At 44.7% G+C, this 25,496-nt stretch overlaps 1 protein-coding gene across 1 annotated transcript in view; it reads right to left on the bottom strand.

Annotated features, from left to right (window-relative positions):
- Positions 1-295: 295 nt before the first annotated feature.
- The window catches only part of LOC109867058 (cGMP-inhibited 3',5'-cyclic phosphodiesterase A), a 242,096-nt gene continuing 216,895 nt past the window's right edge, over positions 296-25,496 (bottom strand). Inside the window, exons 6-15 of the mRNA XM_031801186.1 lie at positions 19,502-19,575; positions 18,158-18,300; positions 17,171-17,308; positions 15,851-15,962; positions 15,241-15,354; positions 12,781-12,980; positions 12,344-12,547; positions 6,940-7,101; positions 1,406-1,661; positions 296-1,275 (exon numbers count right to left, since the gene is read on the bottom strand). Of these exons, the coding sequence (XP_031657046.1) occupies positions 974-1,275; positions 1,406-1,661; positions 6,940-7,101; positions 12,344-12,547; positions 12,781-12,980; positions 15,241-15,354; positions 15,851-15,962; positions 17,171-17,308; positions 18,158-18,300; positions 19,502-19,575 (1,705 nt within the window). The 3' untranslated portion in view covers positions 296-973. The remainder of the gene's footprint in view (positions 1,276-1,405; positions 1,662-6,939; positions 7,102-12,343; positions 12,548-12,780; positions 12,981-15,240; positions 15,355-15,850; positions 15,963-17,170; positions 17,309-18,157; positions 18,301-19,501; positions 19,576-25,496) is intronic.

The following is a 25,496-nucleotide window of genomic DNA, read 5'->3' on the forward strand; positions in this document are numbered from 1 at the left end:
TATTAAAAGGGTGGGCTATACCGACCGTTTCAGTTTGTCAGTAAAACCAAAAGATACCTAGAGGGCATGCTTGCGGTCGTGTGCTTACAGATTATAGGTGTGAGATGCAATGTGGAATCAATTAAAGAACATTAATAAAGATGGAAAATGTAGATTTGTATGAAGCTGTTCAGTCTAATTTTTCCCTTCTCAATCCACATAGTAAAAATAGAACCATATTACTGAGATTTATCAGACCCAGAGAAAATACTTAAAATCCCCCCCCTCCTCCATAAACAAAACACATGAGTACAGGTGCATGTGATGTTTAAGTATAATTGCATTTTAGAAAATATTTCTTATATATAAATTGGCGGCAGTCTCTGCAGTCCGTTGTTTACACAATGGGTTTGAGGTCTTCACGACCAAGTCTCAATCCACTCTTGACGGTAGCAAAAAGAGTCTGTGTATTTCGTGAACTATTACACCAGTTTGTTACACCCAGTAGATGATCCTGTAGGTTATTGTAATAATGGAAAGTTACTCAAGAGGATGATTGACCGATGTTTCTGAACCTGACTTGTATTCTGTGTTTTTATATATAAAATGTGTAAAACACAAGTAAATATCTCCCACCCTGTGTTACATTTTCATTAGGCACAATGTCCCAAACTTCTACAGTGTTGTGTCTAAGTGAATGTGCTGGCAAAAAAAATAAAAAATCAGTCAGCCTGTTTGTCAATAGGATAGAAAAAGTAATTTCATGTTCTGCCTCGGGATAGCGGCTGCTTTATTTAATTCCCAAGAACCTTTGGTCCTTGCTATCTGGGATCCTTGGGACATCCCTACCCCATTTAAGTTTACATTTAAAATGGTTTAGGTAAGGGGTTAAGGTTAGGTAAGGGTTATGGTTAAGTTTAGGGTAGGGGTTAGGGTTTAGGGTAGCAATATCCCAAGGATCCCGAATAGCACTCGCCACGAGCCTTTGGGGCCCTCACTCTGGCCCAGCCTCTTCTGCAGGTTCAGACTCGTCCTGCGGGGGCGCTGGCCACTCCTCGTCTATTTCCTCCTCTGGCACCTCCCCTTCCTCTTCTGGCTCCTCCCCCTCCACTACATCCTCCCTGCTCCCTGGCTCCTCCTCCTCCTCGTGGATGGATAGGATTGGCTCAGCTACATTGTTTTGCTTGGGGGTTTCCTCTGCGATCACCTTCTTCCACATCTCGTGGTTGTCCATCAGGTGCTGGGTGATCTGACAGAACACTTTCCTCCTCTTCTTGGGAGCTGCTTTGCCTTTCTCTACAGCAGGGTTTGGAGAAAAAAATTGTTAATTGTTTTTTCATGCATTGATTCTGGCTAAATTTGGCACATTAATAATGAGCATTGTCCCTGTCAACTACAACAAGTAAAATTAAGGAAACATTCTTACGCGATGCCTCTGAGCTAGTAGACCCATCTTCATCCTCTGTCGTATCCTCCTCTTCATCTTCCTCGTGCTCCTCCTCCTCCTCCTCCTCGGGGTTAGGCTCCACCCAACGTCCGGGCATGAGTGCTGCGGAGTCGTATGAGTTACAGAGCGGTCCTACGATGTGGGTGATGAAGGACTCCTGGAGCTTAGCCAGCTGAGGAGCAGAGCGGTCCATGAAGGGGCTGATGGGAAGGCCTTGGCTGGACTCCTCGTCACCCTGTGGGAGAGGTGATGACACGTTCACTTTTTAGAATCAGAGGACTTTATTGGTTGCTATGAGTTTTTTTGGTGCTATACAGTCAAGAGATAAAAAAATAAAAAAATCATTTAACATCTGTAGGCTCCATGCTGTATAGGTAGATCAAATTATGATAAATGATGATTACACACGACCAGGCATTCACTCACTGCTCCAGAATGTAGTGAAATGTGGGTACATTCAAGAGGGTGCTAATAAATGTGTCTAAATGTAGTTTTCTGTCATTATGAATCACATATGATTAACAAATAGATTATTCTCTACAATATTATAACCTTAATATGCTTGTACTTAATTAAGAATTTTGTCCACAAGTGTACCGAAATGTCTATTATGTGTAAATATTTTATGATTTGTAACTTAAACTTAAATGTTAGATAATTCTCTCTATTGGCTTAAATCACGCTAGCTGTTCGTTCCAAAGAGATTCACAAATCACAAGTCACGTAATGGAGACATCGTCGCGTAATGGAGACATCGTCGCGTAATGGAGACATCGTCGCGTAATGGAGACATCGTCGCGTAATGGAGACATCGTCGCGTAATGGAGACATCGTCACGTAATGGAGACATTGTCTCCCTCCATGGAATGTGTTCACCGGTAGCCTCCCTGCACTTGTCGGGGCAGGCCTGCTCCCTCAGTGGCTAAAGCCAATGTGAGAAACATACTAATAACAGTTTGTGCTAAATAAAATAAAATCTGCACTCTGACCCACAAAATGTATTTGCTAGATTTGTGATAGAGTTGTTAGACAAATCACGGAAAGTGAAATTCAAAGCGTGATGTAATTTTAGTGGAATTTGCAGCTGTTGTTGGGTAAGTAATGAATCTGTTAAGTTAGCTTCTGACATGACTTACTGCATCTTTAACCATATTGATTACAGTAACTGCCCAGTGAAAATATTACTTTTAAAAGGTAATATTGAGTTTACTCATACCCAAATAATGTTGACTTGTCCTATACTGGTATTTGTGGCCAAAGCATAAATTGTAGAAAAAACACTTTCAAAAGCCTACCTCGAACTTCTATCTCAAACAGACCATTTAAAAAAAATGCTTGCTATTTCCTCATAGAACATGATGTCATCATCACCTTGAGGAGGATGGGCTGGCCAATCAGCGGTCTACTTGCCTGAATATTTTTAATTACCAGAATACGCCCATAGCATTCCAACACGGAAAAGCTGCTTCATAACATACTTAATTACCATTGGACTAGGCAGTTACTTTAAATAAGAAGGTTCATTTGTTGTGACCGCTGCTCTTGGTTGTATCTCTTCTATTTTTTGATGTTGAGAGTTGGTAACATTTGGAGGTGTTTCCGTGCTTTGGATCAATCAAAATCAACTTGATACCTTGGAAATGTTCATGTCATAATGCCAAAAATATGAAATATAAAAAATTGGCATAAAAGTGATTGGCAGAAGAACCGATGCATATTCCTTATCAGAGAATTTAAATCGTACCAACATATGTCATATGTCATCATATGTCATCATATATTCTCCTGTTACACAGAACACACAAAGTCATCTGTAGTCTGAACATACGTAAATAAATAGAATCTGATTGTCTATGGATGGCATTTTCCTTATCCGGACATATTTCCATATCTATATATTTCATATGTGTCGCATTTCATACCAAGGTTGCCATTCTATGGGTTATCTCTGTGCAATTGCGGGCAGCAGACAAGCCATTACTATCTCAATTTGTCAGGGAGATAGAATAAAAATGAAATTACTGGGTGAAAATCCATCACGCTTTGGGGTCAGCAAAATTAATGGGACTGAGAAAAGCTTGTGATTTCAACATACTCTACACTCTTACAAAAACAAGGTGCTATCTACAGTGGCTTGCGAAAGTATTCACCCCCTTGGCATTTTTCCTATTTTGTTGCCTTACAACCTGGAAATAAAACAGATTTTTTTTTGGGGGGGGTTGTATCATTTGATTTACACAACATGCCTACCCACTTTGAAGATGCTAAATATTTTGGGGGTGTGAAATCAACAAGAAATAAGACAAGAAAACTGAAAACTGGAGTGTGTATAACTGTTCACCCCCCCAAAGTCAATACTTTGTAGAGCCACCTTTTGCAGAAATTACTGCTGCAAGTCTCTTGGGTTATGTCTCTATAAGCTTGGCACATCTAGCCACTGGGATTCCATTCTTCAAGGCAAAACTGCTCCAGCTCCTTCAAGTTTTATGGCTTCTGCTGGTACACAGCGATCTTTATGTCATACCACAGATTCTCAATTGGATTGAGGTCTGGGCTTTGACTAGGCCATTCCAAGACATTTAAATGTTTCCCCTTAAACCACTCAAGTGTTGCTTTAGCAGTATGCTTAGGGCCATTGTCCTGCTGGAAGGTGAACGTCCCAGTCTCAAATCTCTGGAAGACTGAAACAGGTTTCCCTCAAGAATTTCCCTGTATTAAGCGCCACCCATCATTTCTTCAATTCTGACCAGTTTCCCACTCCCTGCCTATGAAAACATCCACAGCATGATGCTTCCACCACCATACTTCACTGTGGGGATGATAAGAGGTGTTGGGTTTGCGCCACACATAGCATTTTCCTTGATGGCCAAAAAGCTACATTTGAGTCTCATCTGACCAGAGTACCTTCTTCCATATGTTTGGGGAGTCTCCCACATGCATTTTAGTGAACACCAAATGTGTTTGCTTATTGTTTTCTTTAAGCAATGGCTTTTTTCTGACCACTCTTCTGTAAAGCCCAGCTCTGTGGAGTGTACGCCTTAAAGTGGTGCTATGGACAGTTACTCCAATCTCCGCTGTGGAGCTTTGCAGCCCCTACAGGGTTATCTTTGGTCTCTTTGTTGCCTCTCTGATTAATGCACTCCTTGCATGGTCAGCGAGGTTTGGTGGGCGGCCCTCTCTTGGCAGGTTTGTTGTGGTGCCATATTCTTAACATTGTGACTTCTGAAGGTAATTGTTTGCACAAGACATTATTTAGGGGCTTCATAGCAAAGGGGTGAATACATATGAACAAACCACTTTTCCATTTTTTATTTATTTAAACAAGTCATTTTTTTCATTTCACTTTACCAATTTGGACTTTTTTGTGTATGTCATTACATGAAATCCAAATAAAATATATTTCAATTACAGGTTGTAATGCAACAAAATAGGAAAAATGCCAAAGGGGATGAATACTTTTGCAAGGCACTGTAAAACCTCAAAGGATTCTTTGTCTGTCCCCATAGGAAAACAGACGAAGAATGGTTCCAGCTAGAACTCTTTTGGGTTCCATGTAGAACCCTTTCCACAGAGGGTTCAGCATGGAACCCAAAAGTGTTCTACCTGGAGCCAAAAAGGGTGATCCTTCTGAACCCTTCTGGAACTCTTCTTTCTAGGAGCGTAGTAGAACGGTATTGTGCTCCCGAGTGGTGCAGCGGTCTATGGCACTGCATCTCAGTGCCAGACGCGTCACTACAGTCCCTGGTTTATATCCAGGCTGTATCACATTCTGCCGTGATTGGGAGTCCTATAGGGTGGTGCACAATTGGCCCAGCGTTGGCCGGGGTAGTCTGTCATTGTAAATAAGAATTTGTTAGTTGCCTAGTTAAATAAAGGTTAAATAAGTTTTAAAAAATACTACTACAGTTTTTATTTAATTTAAATGTGTATTCTTTTATATTATTCTACAGTCTATAGTGCCTGATAGCTTTGTAGCACGGGGCAGAGACTTTTATTTTACAATACTATAGCTATCTGTATTGCAATATCATTTCTAATATTGAGCATAACAGCTTTGTCTTTCACAGGAGTTTCATGTCAGATAAACCTTCCACTAGGACATGAAACCTTCCACTAGAACATGAAACCTTCCACTAGGACATGAAACCTTCCACTAGGACATGAAACCTTCCACTAGGACATGAAACCTTCCACTAGAACATGAAACCTTCCACTAGGACATGAAACCTTCCACTAGGACATGAAACCTTCCACTAGAGCATGAAACCTTCCACTAGAGCATGAAACCTTCCACTAGGACATGAAACCTTCCACTAGGACATGAAACCTTCCACTAGAACATGAAACCTTCCACTAGAACATGAAACCTTCCACTAGGACATGAAACCTTCCACTAGGACATGAAACCTTCCACTAGGACATGAAACCTTCCACTAGGACATGAAACCTTCCACTAGAACATGAAACCTTCCACTAGAACATGAAACCTTCCACTAGGACATGAAACCTTCCACTAGGACATGAAACCTTCCACTAGGACATGAAACCTTCCACTAGAACATGAAACCTTCCACTAGGACATGAAACCTTCCACTAGGACATGAAACCTTCCACTAGAACATGAAACCTTCCACTAGGACATGAAACCTTCCACTAGGACATGAAACCTTCCACTAGGACATGAAACCTTCCACTAGAACATGAAACCTTCCACTAGGACATGAAACCTTCCACTAGGACATGAAACCTTCCACTAGGACATGAAACCTTCCACTTGGACATGAAACCTTCCACTAGAGCATGAAACCTTCCACTAGAGCATGAAACCTTCCACTAGAACATGAAACCTTCCACTAGAACATGAAACCTTCCACTAGAACATGAAACCTTCCACTAGGACATGAAACCTTCCACTAGGACATGAAACCTTCCACTAGGACATGAAACCTTCCACTAGAACATGAAACCTTCCACTAGGACATGAAACCTTCCACTAGGACATGAAACCTTCCACTAGGACATGAAACCTTCCACTAGAACATGAAACCTTCCACTAGGACATGAAACCTTCCACTAGGACATGAAACCTTCCACTAGAACATGAAACCTTCCACTAGGACATGAAACCTTCCACTAGGACATGAAACCTTCTACTAGGACATGAAACCTTCCAGTCCCATGAATCTATCGTATGTGTTATTATCCTTCTGTTTTGCTGTTGGACTTGTGGTTACTTCTGAGAAATGGGATGAGAATACAAACCATCGGCTCGGGAATTGAAAGCATGCGACTTATTTTACTCCCACGTGTGTGTGTGTGTGTGTGTGTGTGTGTGTGTGTGTAGACTAGGGTGTAGGGGCTAGGGTGTAGGGGCTAGAGTGTAGGGGCTAGAGTTTGATTTGGATCTCACTGGTTCATAGAATTCATCGGCGATGCCCTTGGTCCACTGTATGTGCAGGTCCTTGTGTTTCAGTGTCTGTTTGTGTGTGTGTGAGATAGAGAGAGAATCTGACCTGTTCATAGAACTCATCGACGATGCCCTTGGTCCACTGTAGGTGCAGGTCCTTGTGTTTCAGTGGGCCGTTGATGTCAGCTAGCTTGATGCACATCTGACACACCAGCAGTCTGTCATTCTCATTGGACCAATCAATACCCCTCGTCACGTCATCACCTACCTATAGTAACAGACAGAGACAAAATATGTTAACCTATAAAAATGCTTTGTGAACTTATATAGTACATTAGGGCACTTACATGTACTATACAAAACCTTTCATCTATAACACATCAGAAAAAATATATAGGTACGCGGTTCAAAAACATGGTAAATCAGTTGTCAGTTAACCAAGAATGTCAAATTTAAATTGGATTCCTGATTTAAGAACAGGGACCAACATAGTCCCTGTGTCCAAGAACAACAAGATAACCTGTCTAAATGACTACTGACCCGTAGCAAGTCTGTAGTCATGAATTGCTTTGAAAGGCTGGTCATGGTTCAAATCACCAACAGTATCCCAGAATCCCTAGACCCACTCCAATATGCATAACGCCCCAACAGATCCACAGATGATGCAATCTCTATTGCACTCCACACTGCCCTTTCCCACCTGGACAAAAGGAACACCTACGTGAGAATGCTATTCATTGACTACAGCTCAGCGTTCAACACCATAGTCCCCTCAAAGCTCATCACTAAGCTATGGACCCTGGGACTAAACACCTCCCTCTGCAACTGGATCCTGGACTTCCTGACGGTCGCCCCCAGGTGATAAGAGTAGGTAACAACACATCTGCCACGCTGATCCTCAACATGGGGTTCCATAGGGGTGCGTGCTCAGTCCCCTCCTGTACAACCTGTTCACCCACGACTGCATAGCCAAGTATGACTCCAACACCATCATTAAGTTAGCAGACGACACAACAATGTGTCACCGAGAACAATGAGACAGCCAATAGGGAGACAGTGTGGTTCCAGGACCTCAATGTGATCAAGACAAAGTAGATGATCGTGGACTATAGGAAAAGGAGGGCTGAGCACACCCACAAATCTCATCAACAGGGCTGTAGTGGAGCAGGTTGAGACCTTCTAGTTCCTTGGTATCCACATCATCAACAAACTGTCAATGTCCCCACCCATTTTTCATGGTCCCCACCCATTTTTCATGGTCCCCACCCATTTTTCATGGTCCCCACCCATTCTCTGTTTATCATCTATTTATTTGTATTTTTACTCAACTAGGCAAGTCATTTAAGAACACATTCTTATTTTCAATGACGGCCTAGGAACAGAGGGTTAACTGCCTGTTCAGGGGCAAAACAACAGTTTTACCTTGTCAGCTCGGGGATCTAGCAACCTTTCGGTTACTAGTCCAATGCTCTAACCACTAGGCTACCTGCAGCCCCAATGGAAAAATCACTTTACCTCTACCTACATGTACATATTACCTCAATTATCTCGATCAACCTGTGCCCCCTGCACATTGACTCTGTACCGGTACCCCCTGTATATATCCTCCACATTGACTCTGTACCGGTATCCCCTGTATATAGCCCCCACATTGACTCTGTACCGGTACCCCCTGTATGTAGCCTCCACATTGACTCTGTACCGGTACCCCCTGTATATAGCCCCCACATTGACTCTGTACCAGTACCCCCTGTATATAGCCTCCACATTGACTTGGTACCGGTACCCCCTGTATGTAGCCTCCACATTGACTCTGTACCGGTACCCCCTGTATATAGCCTCCACATTGACTCTGTACCGGTACCCCCTGTATATAGCCTCCACATTGACTCTGTACCAGTACCCCCTGTATATAGCCTCCACATTGACTCTGTACTGGTACCCCCTGTATATAGCCTCCACATTGACTCTGTACCGGTACCCCCTGTATATAGCCTCCACATTGGGGTACCCCCTGTATATAGCCTCGTTATTTTCTTGTTGCTCTTTAAAAACCTCTTAAGGATCCGCACCTTTTTTCTGTTTTGGCCTAAAATGACCCAAATCTAACTGTCTGTAGCTCAGGACCCAAATCTAACTGTCTGTAGCTCAGGACCCAAATCTAACTGTCTGTAGCTCAGGACCCAAATCTAACTGCCTGTAGCTCAGGACCCAAATCTAACTGTCTGTAGCTCAGGGCCCAAATCTAACTGTCTGTAGCTCAGGACCCAAATCTAACTGTCTGTAGCTCAGGACCCAAATCTAACTGCCTGTAGCTCAGGACCCAAATCTAACTGTCTGTAGCTCAGGACCTAAATCTAACTGTCTGTAGCTCAGGACCCAAATCTAACTGTCTGTAGCTCAGGACCCAAATCTAACTGTCTGTAGCTCAGGACCCAAATCTAACTGTCTGTAGCTCAGGACCCAAATCTAACTGCCTGTAGCTCAGGACCCAAATCTAACTGTCTGTAGCTCAGGACCCAAATCTAACTGTCTGTAGCTCAGGACCCAAATCTAACTGCCTGTAGCTCAGGACCCAAATCTAACTGTCTGTAGCTCAGGACCCAAATCTAACTGTCTGTAGCTCAGGACCCAAATCTAACTGTCTGTAGCTCAGGACCCAAATCTAACTGTCTGTAGCTCAGGACCCAAATCTAACTGCCTGTAGCTCAGGACCCAAATCTAACTGCCTGTAGCTCAGGACCCAAATCTAACTGTCTGTAGCTCAGGACCCAAATCTAACTGTCTGCAGCTCAGGACCCAAATCTAACTGTCTGTAGCTCAGGATCCAAATCTAACTGTCTGTAGCTCAGGACCCAAATCTAACTGTCTGTAGCTCAGGACCCAAATCTAACTGCCTGTAGCTAAGGACCCAAATCTAACTGTCTGTAGCTCAGGACCCAAATCTAACTGTCTGTAGCTCAGGACCCAAATCTAACTGTCTGTAGCTCAGGACCCACATCTAACTGTCTGTAGCTCAGGACCCAAATCTAACTGCCTGTAGCTCAGGACCCAAATCTAACTGCCTGTAGCTCAGGACCCAAATCTAACTGTCTGTAGCTCAGGACCCAAATCTAACTGTCTGTAGCTCAGGACCCAAATCTAACTGTCTGTAGCTCAGGACCCAAATCTAACTGCCTGTAGCTCAGGACCCAAATCTAACTGTCTGTAGCTCAGGACCCAAATCTAACTGTCTGTAGCTCAGGACCCACATCTAACTGTCTGTAGCTCAGGACCCAAATCTAACTGCCTGTAGCTCAGGACCCAAATCTAACTGCCTGTAGCTCAGGACCCAAATCTAACTGTCTGTAGCTCAGGACCCAAATCTAACTGTCTGTAGCTCAGGACCCAAATCTAACTGTCTGTAGCTCAGGACCCAAATCTAACTGTCTGTAGCTCAGGACCCAAATCTAACTGTCTGTAGCTCAGGACCCAAATCTAACTGTCTGTAGCTCAGGCCCTGAAGCACGGATTTGCATATTCTTGGAACCATTTGAAAGGAAACTCTTTGAAGTTTGTGGAAATGTGTAAGGATTGTAGGAGAATATAACACAATAGATCTAGTAAAAGATAATACAAAGAAAAAACCATCAACTTTGAAAGTGTTACGCCCATTCAGTGTGTGTGTGTGTGTGTGTGTGTGTCTGTGTGTGTGTGTGTGTGTGCACCACTAAAGCCAACAGAGCAGTGTTGTGTCTTTCACGCTGGCTCTGTTGTACCACAAAGCCTCACACACACACACACACACACACACACACACACACACACACACACACACACACACACACAGAGCAGACTCCTGCAAGCTTCTTCTTCTTATGCTAATGCCATAACCCCTGAGCGTAGGAGCAGCTACATCAACAGCTAATTCAATGGGCCTTTTCAGAGAAAGCTTGATTTGGTTTCTAAGAATTGGAGGGGAAATGAGTACAAGGTGTGTGCGTGTGTTAGTGTGTGTGTGTGTGTGTGTGTGTGTGTGTGTGAGAGGCTTTGTGGTACAACAGAGCCAGCGTGAAGGACACAAAACTGTTCTGTTGGCTTTAGTGGCGCGCGCACACACACACACACACACTAAATGGGCGTAACACTGTTAGCGTTAGTGGAAGGCCAGCAATCTGTTGTATAACTGGCAGTGCCTAACTGCCACCAGCTTCACTGCAGCACAGTGGAAAGGCTTCACTGCAGCACAGTGGAAAGGCTTTACTGCAGCACAGTGGCTTCACTGCAGCACAGTGGAAAGGCATCACTGCTGAACAGTGGAACGGCTTCACTGCTGAACAGTGGAAAGGCTTCACTGCAGCACAGTGGAAAGGCTTCACTGCAGAACAGTGGAAATGCTTCACTGCAGCACAGTGGAAAGGCTACACTGCAGCACAGTGGAAAGGCTTCACTGCAGAACAGTGGAAAGGCTTCACTGCAGAACAGTGGAAAGGCTTCACTGCAGAACAGTGGAAAGGCTTCACTGCAGAACAGTGGAAAGGCTCACTGCAGAACAGTGGAAAGGCTTCACTGCAGCACAGTGGAAAGGCTTCACTGCAGCACTGTGGAAAGGCTTTACTGCAGAACAGTGGAAAGGCTTCACTGCAGCACAGTGGCTTCACTGCAGCACAGTGGAAAGGCTTCACTGCAGAACAGTGGAAAGGCTTCACTGCTGCACAGTGGAACGGCTTTACTGCAGAACAGTGGAAAGGCTTCACTGCAGAACAGTGGAAAGGCTTCACTGCAGAGCAGTAGAAAGTCTTCACTGCAGAACAGTGGAAATGCTTCACTGCAGCACAGTGGAAAGGCTTCACTGCAGCACTGTGGAAAGGCTTCACTGCAGAACAGTGGAAAGGCTTCACTGCAGCACAGTGGAAAGGCTTCACTGCAGAACAGTGGAAAGGCTCACTGCAGAACAGTGGAAAGGCTTCACTGCAGAACAGTGGAAAGGCTTCACTGCAGCACAGTGGAAAGGCTTCACTGCAGAACAGTGGAAAGGCTTCACTGCAGCACAGTGGAAAGGCTTCACTGCAGCACAGTGGAAAGGCTTAGTCCCGACCAATATGATTTCCCTGAAAAGCTGCGGGTTAGAGACTTCTATTCGTGCGGGTTAGTTAAGTTAACGAGAATATAATGAGGATATTTAAGGTCCAGAAATGTACTGGCACACATAATACTGTTCCTCAAAAGCCTTAAAAAAAATAAAAAATATCTAACACATTTTCTAGAACACTTACGTTTGACTTTGCTATTGCGATAGTGTAACAGACCAATGTGGACAGAGAGTGAGCTGTAATGAGGGTGTGTGGATTATGCAGTGCAGAGGTGAGAGCACGACAAACTCGCACTACAAAAACCCAGGGGTTAGGCAGTAGAACTCTCACATACAACATGCTACAATAGCTGAAGAGATCTTACACTCAAAATGAAATACACAGGTTTACTTACGGGTCTGTGACTTAAATTCATTGATTGATTCATTGGTTTTTTACCTTGGCATTGAACTCTGCCAGGAAGTCAAAGTGTTTCTTGAGATCAGTGGCAAGAATGGCCTCTATGACCAGGAAGCGAAAGCGTTTGAACTCCACGTGGTCCAGGTTGACGAGGAAGTTATACTCCGGACGGGACATGAACAGATTCCAGGCAGAGGCGGCGTGGTGGTTCTCGAGCACCGACCTGTCGTTATACAACACTGCCTGGAGAGGGGAAGATAGGATGCGAGAGGATCAGGTCAGAGATCTACCCATACAGTTCCACAACACATAATAACAGCAATCCAAGTCCTTTTCAATGTTGTACCACTATTGTCCTTATCCCTAAAATAAAATCTCTGCTCTCCCTGCAGACAACATTTCAACATATGACTCTGAAGATTTTTTTTATTTTTGTTCACTTGAGCCGGAAGTGCTTTGACAGAGAAGTGGTGTACCTGTGGTGCACTTGTGGCCACCAGGAAGGCGTTAGTCCTGCCAGGGTGGTCGTAGTCATGCATGGCTGCTGCTACGTAGAGAGCCATGAGCTCCAGGGCTGGGATGAGCCCCGACAGGCAACCATACCCATCCTCCGACACGCTGTAGGTCTTTGACACCAGGTAGCCCATGTGACTGTGCGTGATGCCACTGTCAGAGTCTGGCAGAGCCAAGGAGAAAGAGAGAGGCAGAGGTAGAGGTAGAGGTAGAGGGAGAGGTAGAGGGAGAGGGAGAGGGAGAGGTAGGGGGAGAGGGAGAGGGAGAAGTAGAGGGAGAGGGAGAGGGAGAGGGAGAGGGAGAGGGAGAGGGAGAGGGAGAGGGAGAAGTAGAGGGAGAGGTAGAGGTAGAGGGAGAGGTAGAGGTAGAGGGAGAGGGAGAGGGAGAGGGAGAGGGAGAGGGAGAGGGAGAGGGAGAGGGAGAGGGAGAGGGAGAGGGAGAGGGAGAGGGAGAGGGAGAGGAGTGTAATAACAGTCTACTACCATGTCTGATTCACACCATAGTTCCAACCTGAACCACACTGTACCGGTTCAGGTAGTTTCTTTTTACATTGTCCTTTCCAGCACTATGGTGGCTGAAATGTGCTAAACTGTGGTTTGGCTCAGTAGTGTGAAAAGTGTACCAGCAAGCACCCCCAAAGGCCCCAAACTCTCAACCTCTAAATCCACTTCTGCTCGGATCAAAGAGTTTGGGGCACTAAAGCTTATAAATTAGGTTATGAAAATCTGGAGTTGGGAGAACTTTAATCTGGTTGCAATTTCATGCCTGCTCATGCATCGCTGAACTTCAAATAGTATTTGGTACTCAGAGACGGCATCCCAAATGGAACTATATTCCCTTTTATAGTGCACTAGTTTTGACTAAAAGTAGTGCACTATAAAAGGGAATATGGTTCTATTTGGGATGCAGCCAGACGCTGAGCCCCCAGTCTGATAAGAACAGCTGAGAGCGTTGACGTGACTGTAACAAAACATGTTGATCTTAATGAGACGACTTACAAAACAGTAACTAGAGATGGTAGGTATAGGCTGAATTAAATAAAAGGCCAAAGTTAATCTGATTGTTACAAATTCTATTAAGAGTCTTAACATAGCAATCTATTATTAAATATACTTGACTCTTTAAGTCTCTTCGGTTTGTACAAAATCTAAATCTTACACAAGTTGACAATCATAACTAACATAATGATGTCATATTAAAAACAGGAGAAAACAAACAATTGGTTGTCTTCTAATAGAGTCAAAATTCAAGTTATCAATAAATAACGTTTCAATCTCCTGATGCCAAATCAAGCAAGAGCCATGATGATTCCATTAGACTGGCTTGTAGTTCAAGTTATCAATAAATAACGTTTCAATCTCCTGATGCCAAATCAAGCAAGAGCCATGATGATTCCATTAGACTGGCTTGTAGTTCAAGTTATCAATAAATAACGTTTCAATCTCCTGATGCCAAATCAAGCAAGAGCCATGATGATTCCATTAGACTGGCTTGTAGTTCAAGTTATCAATAAATAACGTTTCAATCTCCTGATGCCAAATCAAGCAAGAGCCATGATGATTCCATTAGACTGGCTTGTAGTTCAAGTTATCAATAAATAACGTTTCAATCTCCTGATGCCAAATCAAGCAAGAGCCATGATGATTCCATTAGACTGGCTTGTAGTTCAAGTTATCAATAAATAACGTTTCAATCTCCTGATGCCAAATCAAGCAAGAGCCATGATGATTCCATTAGACTGGCTTGTAGTTCAAGTTATCAATAAATAACGTTTCAATCTCCTGATGCCAAATCAAGCAAGAGCCATGATGATTCCATTAGACTGGCTTGTAGTTCAAGTTATCAATAAATAACGTTTCAATCTCCTGATGCCAAATCAAGCAAGAGCCATGATGATTCCATTAGACTGGCTTGTAGTTCAAGTTATCAATAAATAACGTTTCAATCTCCTGATGCCAAATCAAGCAAGAGCCATGATGATTCCATTAGACTGGCTTGTAGTTCAAGTTATCAATAAATAACGTTTCAATCTCCTGATGCCAAATCAAGCAAGAGCCATGATGATTCCATTAGACTGGCTTGTAGTTCAAGTTATCAATAAATAACGTTTCAATCTCCTGATGCCAAATCAAGCAAGAGCCATGATGATTCCATTAGACTGGCTTGTAGTTCAAGTTATCAATAAATAACGTTTCAATCTCCTGATGCCAAATCAAGCAAGAGCCATGATGATTCCATTAGACTGGCTTGTAGTTCAAGTTATCAATAAATAACGTTTCAATCTCCTGATGCCAAATCAAGCAAGAGCCATGATGATTCCATTAGACTGGCTTGTAATTCAAGTCAGTTTTTCATTTCTTTCATTAAATGTTTTATTGCACCTTTTATTTAACTAGGTAAGTCAGTTCAACCCTGGCACCCACCTGAGTCGCTGGCAGAGCAATGGTCAGTGATGAGGCTGGGCAGACCTGGTACGGCCTGGGTAGTGAGGTACCAGACAGCATGGAGAACGTCTGTAGCGTGGATTCTGTTGTGATCTGGATTGATTGATTTAAAAAAATAAAAAATAAAAAAATGGGTACAATTCAATATATTTACCAAGACTAGAGAGCGAAAGGGAGAGAATATGAGACATCTCAGTAGTGATAACTTCCACTAGGCCACACTGTTTCTGTTTCTGCTGTAGAGTGAAAAGGATATGGAGAGATTGTACCGTAAACTAGTGGAAAGTTGGAAAAAAATGGTGGAGAGTTGGAAAAAAATGGTGGAGAGTTGGGAAAAAATGGTGGAGAGTTGGGAAAAAAATTGTGTAACATCGCCCTCTTGCGGAATACTGATGGTATGACACTTTTAACTCAACTTCAATATACTAAGGAAAACAAACGTAAAACAGTTTCCCGGGCACAGATTAAGTCTAGTGCTGGACTAAACATGTACTCTACTAGGCTTAATCTGTGTCTGCAAAACAGAGTCATTAAGGTAAAACAGGAGCTTTTAAGAGAGCAGAGTCATTAAGTTAAAACAGGTTCTTACATGGTATGTCTCTGTAGCCATTCTCCAAAGCATGGAAGTAGTTCATGAATTCGTGAACCGGGATCTTGAAGGTCTCAAATAGGCCTGTGTCTTCAAAAAGCCTGTGAGAGACCTGGAACGAACACAGAGAGTTAGAGAGCTCACAGAACCAATCACATTCTCACCCTTCAGACACTCTTTGATTGACAATGAATGGTCTGTGGGCATATAGACAGCCTCATTCTCATAGACACTCGCTTTACCTGTACAGATATTCTTAATTTATTCTGTGACAGCACCCAACCTGACACACATCACAGACTGGGAGCATCGTAGCACCCCTGAAACACTTAGGGGTAAAGCGCCTTGCTCAAGGGCACAACAACAGTAGTATGCAGAGATATTGAAGTTGGTAACCCTCCGGCTGTACAGATCACTCCCTGTAGATTTCCCTGCACGCAACTCATAGGGTTCGAACCGGCAACCCACCAGTTACCTGCCCACTTCTCTAACCTCGAGGATACCGCTTCTGTCTCAAACAACCAATCAGATTCTCACCAGACAAACACACTTTGATTGACACAGTGACTGCCCAATGATAGATGGTTGACCATCAGCCTGTCTAATTGGTTGTTTCTCTCACCGGGCTGAGAATGCTTCAATGGCTGAAGATGAACTATTCTAACCTGTCCTCACCTGGTTACATCTCACCTGACTAGACTGTACAGTAGCTGGTCTCACCTGGTTACAGCTCACTTGACTAGACTGTACAGTACCTGTCCTCACCTGGTTACAGCTCACCTGACTAGGCTGTACAGTAGCTGGTCTCACCTGGTTACATCTCACCTGACTAGACTGTACAATACCTGTCCTCACCTGGTTACGTCTCACCTGACTAGACTGTACAGTAGCTGGTCTCACCTGGTTACATCTCACCTGACTAGGCTGTACAGTAGCTGGTCTCACCTGACTAGGCTTTACAGTAGCTGGTCTCACCTGGTTACATCTCACCTGACTAGGCTGCACAGTAGCTGGTCTCACCTGGTTACAGCTCACCTGACTAGGCTGTACAGTAGCTGGTCTCACCTGGTTACATCTCACCTGACTAGGCTGTACAGTAGCTGGTCTCACCTGACTAGGCTTTACAGTAGCTGGTCTCACCTGGTTACATCTCACCTGACTAGGCTGTACAGTAGCTGGTCTCACCTGGTTACAGCTCACCTGACTAGGCTGTACAGTAGCTGGTCTCACCTGGTTACAGCTCACCTGACTAGGCTGTACAGTAGCTGGTCTCACCTGGTTACAGCTCACCTGACTAGGCTGTACAGTAGCGGGTCTCACCTGGCTGAGGATGCGGCCACATTTGCCCTGGGTCTTCTCCATCAAGCTGAAGATGGGGAAGTTCCATTGGTTGAGGTGGCTCATTAGGGGCTCCAAGTCCTCCATCACTAATGGCTCCGGGGCCAGCTGGGGCTTTTCCTACAGAGGCCACATGTTATAAGCCTTTATAATGTCTTTATGAACCTTTATATTGTCTTATTAAATATCAGAAAATGTTCTCTCTCTCTACTGTAGGTCATAAACATGTCATAAGGGGGTCAGATAGAGACGGCTGATGTTGCCAATCTACTGTAGGTCGTCAACATGTGATAAGGGCGTCAGATATAGACGGTGGGTGGTGCCAATCTACTGTAGGTCGTCAACATGTCATAAGGGGGTCAGATATAGACAGCTGGTGGTGCCAATCTACTGTAGGTCATCAACATGTCATAAAGGGGTCAGATATTTACGGTTGGTGGTGCCAATCTACTGTAGGTCATCAACATGTCATAAGGGGGTCAGATATAGATGGCTGGTGGTGCCAATCTACTGTAGGTCATCAACATGTCATAAGGGGGTCAGATATAGACGGTGGGTGGTGCCAATCTACTGTAGGTCATCAACATGTCATAAGGGGGTCAGATATAGACGGCTGGTGGTGCCAATCTGTGCACTGAATGTTATGTTGTTAGGAAATGAACTTTTGTCTTCCGAGGTAGTTGTGCCTCTGCCTGAGGAATAAGCCAATAATAACCCTCAAATCCAATTCTAGACAGCCAGCTCCACTGTATTTGATCATTATTCACCTGTAATCATGGACTGAATTACACCTGGGACACAAGGTTGATGCAATTAATTATCAGGTGGAACAGAAAACCAGCAGTATTCCCGGACCTCGTAGGGTAAGGGTTGAATACCCCTGGCCTAAAAGATTTAGACCTAGAAGTGTGAAAACTAGAGCTCTAGAAAACTAGAGCTACCTCTACGGTTGCTGTGGCTGTTTCTCACCTCTGCAGGTAGCATGATGAGGTTTTGGGGGGTGTTTTTGCCCCCTTCTGCGTCCCCCTCCTCTGTCGGCGCTACGTCGCTGCTGTCGCTGTGGTTGGCCTCGTGGGTACTGTCGTAGTCTGACGATGCCACCACCTGATCCTCTGATTGGGGTACAGAGAAAGCGTTACCATGGAGATGGGACAACACCTTCAAAGCATTCAACACTGCTGCAAAACACATCACACCTCTCTGTTGTGAGACAGGATCAGCCTGGTATCAGATCTGCTTGTGTTGTCTTCCCAACTAACTCCTATGGTCATTGTCTCACCATGGAGACAGGATTCCCACAAAGCATTCAACACTGCTGCAAAAACACATCACACCTCTCTGTTGTGAGACAGGATCAGCCTGGTGTCAGATCTGCTTGTGTTGTCTTCCCAACTAACTCCTATGGTCATTGTCTCACCATGGAGACCGGATTCCCACAAAGCATTCAACACTGCTGCAAAAACACATCACACCTCTCTGTTGTGAGACAGGATCAGCCTGGTGTCAGATCTGCTTGTGTTGTCTTCCCAACTAACTCCTATGGTCATTGTCTCACCATGGAGACGGCATTCCCACAAAGCATTCAACACTGCTGCAAAAACACATCACACCTCTCTGTTGTGAGACAGGATCAGCCTGGTGTCAGATCTGCTTGTGTTGTCTTCCCAACTAACTCCTATGGTCATTGTCTCACCATGGAGACGGGATTCCCACAAAGCATTCAACACTGCTGCAAAGAATCCAATATTGCTACAAAGCATTCAACACTGCTTCAAAGCACACACACACGTAATATCCACTCTGGGACAGGAGTATCCATTTCATACAATCATTGTCCTCTCTAGCACAGTTCCTGTGATGGACGCATAACCAGGCCAGAGCAGTACCATATAGCTTGGCTCAATGATGTGGAAGGAAAGGTAACACTGGCAGAGATGACAAGCTACACGATAGAAGAAGGTAGGCAAAACCAGTGGACAGAAGAGTCCATGAGTACAGTACAGCTCGGCTCAATGGTTTGAAAACGGTAGTGGTGTGGAAGGGGAAGGTAGCACTGGCAGAGATGAGAAGCTAAACGATAGAAGAAGGTAGGCAAAACCAGTGGACAGTGGTCAATGGCTCAATGGTTTGAAAACGGTAGTGGTGTGGAAGGGGAAGGTAGCACTGGCAGAGATGAGAAGCTAAACGATAGAAGAAGGTAGGCAAAACCAGTGGACAGTGGTCAATGGCTCAATGGTTTGAAAACGGTAGTGGTGTGGAAGGGGAAGGTAGCACTGGCAGAGATGAGAAGCTCAGTTAAAAGGATGGTTGTACCTGTCCGGTGTATCCTGTCCCCTTTGTCCATGGATCCCTCCCCATGGCTCAGCTTTATGTACGGTCTCCCACAGCTGTGGTAAAGGAAAGTTAGAGGTCAGAGGTCAGACAGAAGTGAATATCTTTTCATCAAGTACATCTATCAATGAATGACGCTAGCTCTTAGATATTGTGGGCACCTGAATATGCCTGAATAAAACACTGGCCTTAGAAACTTTTTGATGTGTATTGTACAGTGTGTCTATGACATACAGTGCTTTCGAAAAGTATTCAGATCCCTTGGCTTTTTCCACATTTTGTTACATTACAGCCTGATTCCAAAATTGATTACATTAAAAAAAAATCCTCAACAATCTACACACAATGTCCCATAATGGCAAAGCAAAAACAGTTTTTTAGAAATTTTAGCAAAGGTATTAAAAAAAAAAACAGAAATACCTTATTTACATAAGTATTCAGACCCTTTGCTATGAGACTCGAAATTGAGCTCAAGGTCCTTGGTCAGGGAAAACCAGACTGAAGCCACTCCTCAGAAAAAGGCACATGACAGCCGGCTTGATGTTTGCCAAAAGGCACCTAAAGACTCTCAGACCATGAGAAATAAGATTATCTGATTATCTGAGTACCTTTTCTGATGAAACCAAGATTGAACACTTTTGCCTGAATGCCAAGCATCAAGTCTGGAGGAAACCTGGCACCATCCCTAGAGTGAAGCATGGTGGTGGCAGCATCATGCTGTTGGGGTGTTTTTCAGCGGCAGGGACTGGGAGACTAGTCAGGATCGAGGGAACAATGAACGGAGCAAAGTACAGAGAGATCCTTGATGAAAACCTGCTGTAGAGTGCTCAGGATCTCAGACTGGGGCGAAGGTTCACCTTCCAACAGGACAACAACCCTAAGCACACAGCCAAGACAATGCAGGAGTGGCTTCGAGTCTCTGAATGTCCTTGAGAGGCCCAGCCAGAACCTGGTCTTAAACCTGATCAACATCTCTGGAGAGACCTGAAAATAGCTGTGCAGCGACGTTCCCTATCCAACCTGAAAGAGCTTCAGAGGATCTGCAGAGAAAAATGGTGGAAACCCAAATCTAAAGGAGTCAGTTAGAAGACGTGAGGAGAACCATTTGAGTCAAAGGAACATCATTCACATCATGCACATCATGCACATCATGAAATCAAGTTAATATTTCCCATCTCTCTCTCTCTCTCTCTCTCTCTCTCTCTCTCTCTCTCTCTCTCTCTCTCTCTCTCTCTCTCTCTCTCTCTCTCTCTCTCTCTCTCTCTCTCTCTCTCTCTCTCTCGTATTGCTTGGCAGACTGTTCCGTCCAACATTCTCTGTAATCTCTAAGCAAACTCATACCACAAAACAAACTGACAATGCTGAAATTCAACATGACTTTAGTGTCCCCCCCAACCGCCTTCGTAGCCGACCACCTGACCCCCTGACCCCATGAAAATAACGGACTAACTGTTTCCCCCTGCCAAACTTTTAAACATGTTTTATTCCACACCTGCTAGGCATCCGCACTCGCATTCACGCATTCACACACACACACACACACACACACACACACACACACACACACACACACACACACACACACACACACACACACACACACACACACACACACACACACACACACACAGCACACACACGTGCACACACGCAGCACACACACACACACACACACACACACACACACACACGTGCACACACGCAGCACACACACACACACACACACACAAACGCACACACATAATCCACTGTTCCTAGGCCGTCATTGTAAATAAGAATTTGTTCTTAACTGACTTACCTAGTTAAATAAATCTGTGTTATTTCATAGTTTTGATGTCTTCACTATTATTCTACAACGTAGAAAATAGTAAAAAATTTAAAAAAACATTGAATGAGTAGATGGGTCCAAACTTTTGACTGGTAGTGTATGAGACAAGATGAGGGAAACACATCATTTTACGTTGACTGACTTTTGACCTAAGTTTTCTCAAGTTGGAGCTAAAGTTTGGGGCAACTAAACATTTGAAGTCAGGAAACACTTTAACCCGAAAAGTTGTGTAAAGTCAACAAAAAAAAGTCTGTGGAGCTAAGTTACTTAATAGCAATAACTGAGGGGAAAGGCAGGGAAAGAACAGAAGGGTCTCTATTGTCTAATACATTCTTCACCCTTACCCTCAAATCTGTAGGATCTAAATTGTGATATTTACCATCACGGTTTTTCCTCCTTCATTTCCCATCGTGTCAGCATTCAGTAACGGACTAATTTAAGCAGAAATAACGCCAACTTTGAAGCTTTAAAGCTATATGCTCCGTATCAGTGCAACCAATCTGGATGTGGTTCTGGATAGGGAGGCCCTCCTCCTTCCATTCAGTTGAATACCTTTCTCCCACTGTACTAAACACACACACGGGAACGAAGACACACGCACACACTCTGCACAGCACTGCTGTTGTTATCTTCTCCACATCTGGAGCTAGTGTAGGTATTAGCTAGATTACTGGAAGAAGGTAGACAGAGTAGCTAGATTACTGGAAGAAGGTAGACAGAGTAGCTAGATTACTGGAAGAAGGTAGACAGAGTAGCTAGATTACTGGAAGAAGGTAGACGGAGTAGATAGATTACTGGAAGTAGCTAGACAGAGTAGCTAGATTACTGAATATAGGTAGACGGAGTAGCTAGATGACTGAATGTAGCTGGACGGAGTAGCTAGATGACTGAATGTAGCTGGACGGAGTAGCTAGATGACTGAATATAGCTAGACGGAGTAGCTAGATTACTGGACCTAGGTTGATATCGGAGTAGGTATATTACTGGATGTAGGTAGATTACTGGATGAGGTAGATTACTGGATGAGGTAGATTACTGGATGAGGTAGATTACTGGATGAGGTAGATTACTGGATGTAGGTAGATTACTGGATGAGGTAGATTACTGGAAGTAGGTAGATTACTGGATGAGGTAGATTACTGGATGAGGTAGATTACTGGATGTAGGTAGATTACTGGATGAGGTAGATTACTGGATGAGGTAGATTACTGGATGTAGGTAGATTACTGGATGAGGTAGATTACTGGATGAGGTAGATTACTGGAAGTAGGTAGATTACTGGGTGAGGTAGATTACTGGATGAGGTAGATTACTGGATGAGGTAGATTACTGGATGTAGGTAGATTACTGGATGAGGTAGATTACTGGATGAGGTAGATTACTGGATGAGGTAGATTACTGGAAGTAGGTAGATTACTGGATGAGGTAGATTACTGGATGAGGTAGATTACTGGATGAGGTAGATTACTGGAAGTAGGTAGATTACTGGATGAGGTAGATTACTGGAAGTAGGTAGATTACTGGATGAGGTAGATTACTGGATGAGGTAGATTACTGGATGTAGGTAGATTACTGGAAGTAGGTAGATTACTGGATGTAGGTAGATTACTGGATGAGGTAGATTACTGGAAGTAGGTAGATTACTGGAAGTAGGTAGATTACTGGATGAGGTAGATTACTGGAAGTAGGTAGGGGGTAAACTGCGGCTGAGAGAGAGAGCTGCCAGTCTGCTGGGGTAAACTGCGGCTGAGAGAGGGGGGGGGGGGGGGTGCGGGGAGTGTGTGCGCGTCTGTGTCTCAATGTGTGTGTGTGTGTGTGTGTGTGTGTGTGTACGTCTGTGTCTCAATGTGTGTATGTTGTGTGTGTGTTTGCACATCTGTGTCTGTGTGTGTGTGCATGTGTGTGTGTGCACATCTGTGTGTGTGTGTGCATGTGTGTGTGTGTGTGTGTGTGTTTGGGAGGGGGTTGGGGGGTTGCTTGTAGAGTTCAATCAGAGTTTATTGTATGCCTCAGAACATTTAGATAAGCAAAGCGCAGGAACTTATGAGAAATCTCAGACCACATAACGATTATTCTTTCCTATCCTATCAAAGGAGGTTCATTTAACAACATTTACTTGGGTTCATATTTTCGGGAAGGGTTGTTTGTGACAACGGGTGAGTGGGGAGGGAGGGGGGGGTTGAGTGGGGGGGTTTGAGTGGGGGAGGGAGGGGGGGGGGTTGAGTGGGGGGGTTTGAGTGGGGGAGGGAGGGGGGGTTGAGTGAGAGGAAAACGGACATAAAGTACCTTTTTTTGTTAAAGAACTGTGTCTAATGAAAAATATATCACATTTGGGGGGGGTGGGGGGGGGGGGGGGGGGGGGGGGGGGGGGGGGGGGGGGGGGTTAAACTTGTCCTTTAAGGTTGTCTGAGGTTGTGTGAATGTTAGAGGAGGCCCATTAGGCTTACTTGGAGGCTTTAGTGTGTGTGTGTGTGTGTGTGTGTGTGTGTGTGTGTGTGTGTGTGTGTGTGTGTGTGTGTATAGTATGACTCACTCTCCAGTCTCCTCTAACCACTTAGGAAGTGAAGTGCAGCGCCTGCAGAATGAGGCAGGGTGAGGCAGAATGAGGCAGAATGAGGCAGGGTGAGGCAGGGTGAGGCAGAATGAGGCAGGGTGAGGCAGGGTGAGGCAGAATGAGGCAGGGTGAGGCAGAATGAGGCAGAATGAGGCAGGGTGAGGCAGGGTGAGGCAGAATGAGGCAGGGTGAGGCAGGGTGAGGCAGGGTGAGGCAGAAGGTGCAGACTGATGAAGGGTGAGGCAGAATGTGCAGACTGATGCAGGGTGAGGCAGAATGTGCAGACTGATGCAGGGTGAGGCACAATGTGCAGACTGATGCAGGGTGAGGCAGAATGTGCAGACTGATGCACGGTGAGGCAGAATGAGGCAGAATGAGACAGGGTGAGGCAGAATGTGCAGACTGAGGCAGGGTGAGGCAGAATGTGCAGACTGATGCAGGGTGAGGCAGAATGAGGCAGGGTGAGGCAAGGTGAGGCAGAAGGTGTAGACTGAGGCAAGGTGAGGCAGAATGTGCAGGCTGAGGCAGGGTGAGGCAGAATGTGCAGACTGAGGCAGGGTGAGGCAGAATGTGCAGACTGAGGCAGGGTGAGGCAGAATGTGCAGACTGAGGCAGGGTGAGGCAGAATGTGCAGACTGAGGCAGGGTGAGGCAGAATGTGCAGACTGATGCAGGGTGAGGCAGAATGTGCAGGCTGAGGCAGGGTGAGGCAGAATGTGCAGGCTGAGGCAGGGTGAGGCAAAATGTGCAGGCTGAGGTAGGGTGCTGTAATGTCAAAACACTCAGAGAGCTACAGTCAAGTGGAGCATCACAGTGCTCACCTACAGGATTTATGGTCAGACACACGCATTGTACATACACTCTGTTGAACGTCAAAGGTAAGAGCAGTTTAAATCAGCATCTGCGGTACTAAATGGTTGGGAAAAACCAGAGTCTGTTGGGACGAAGTAGAGTCTGTTAGGAAGAACCAGAGTCTGTTGGGACGAAGTAGAGTCTGTTGGGAAGAACCAGAGTCTGTTGGGACGAAGTAGAGTCTGTTGGGAAGAACCAGAGTCTGTTAGGAAGAACCAGAGTCTGTTAGGAAGAACCAGAGTCTGTTAGGAAGAACCAGAGTCTGTTAGGAAGAACCAGAGTCTGTTGGGACGAAGTAGAGTCTGTTGGGAAGAACCAGAGTCTGTTGGGACGAAGTAGAGTCTGTTGGGAAGAACCAGAGTCTGTTAGGAAGAACCAGAGTCTGTTAGGAAGAACCAGAGTCTGTTAGGAAGAACCAGAGTCTGTTAGGAAGAACCAGAGTCTGTTGGGACGAAGTAGAGTCTGTTGGGAAGAACCAGAGTCTGTTGGGACGAAGTAGAGTCTGTTGGGAAGAACCAGAGTCTGTTAGGAAGAACCAGAGTCTGTTAGGAAGAACCAGAGTCTGTTAGGAAGAACCAGAGTCTGTTAGGAAGAACCAGAGTCTGTTGGGACGAAGTAGAGTCTGTTAGGAAGAACCAGAGTCTGTTGGGAAGAACCAGAGTCTGTTAGGAAGAACCAGAGTCTGTTGGGACGAAGTAGAGTCTGTTAGGAAGAACCAGAGTCTGTTGGGACGAAGTAGAGTCT

The sequence above is a fragment of the Oncorhynchus kisutch genome, linkage group LG22 (assembly GCF_002021735.2).
Source record: "Oncorhynchus kisutch isolate 150728-3 linkage group LG22, Okis_V2, whole genome shotgun sequence".
NCBI lineage: Eukaryota > Metazoa > Chordata > Actinopteri > Salmoniformes > Salmonidae > Oncorhynchus > Oncorhynchus kisutch.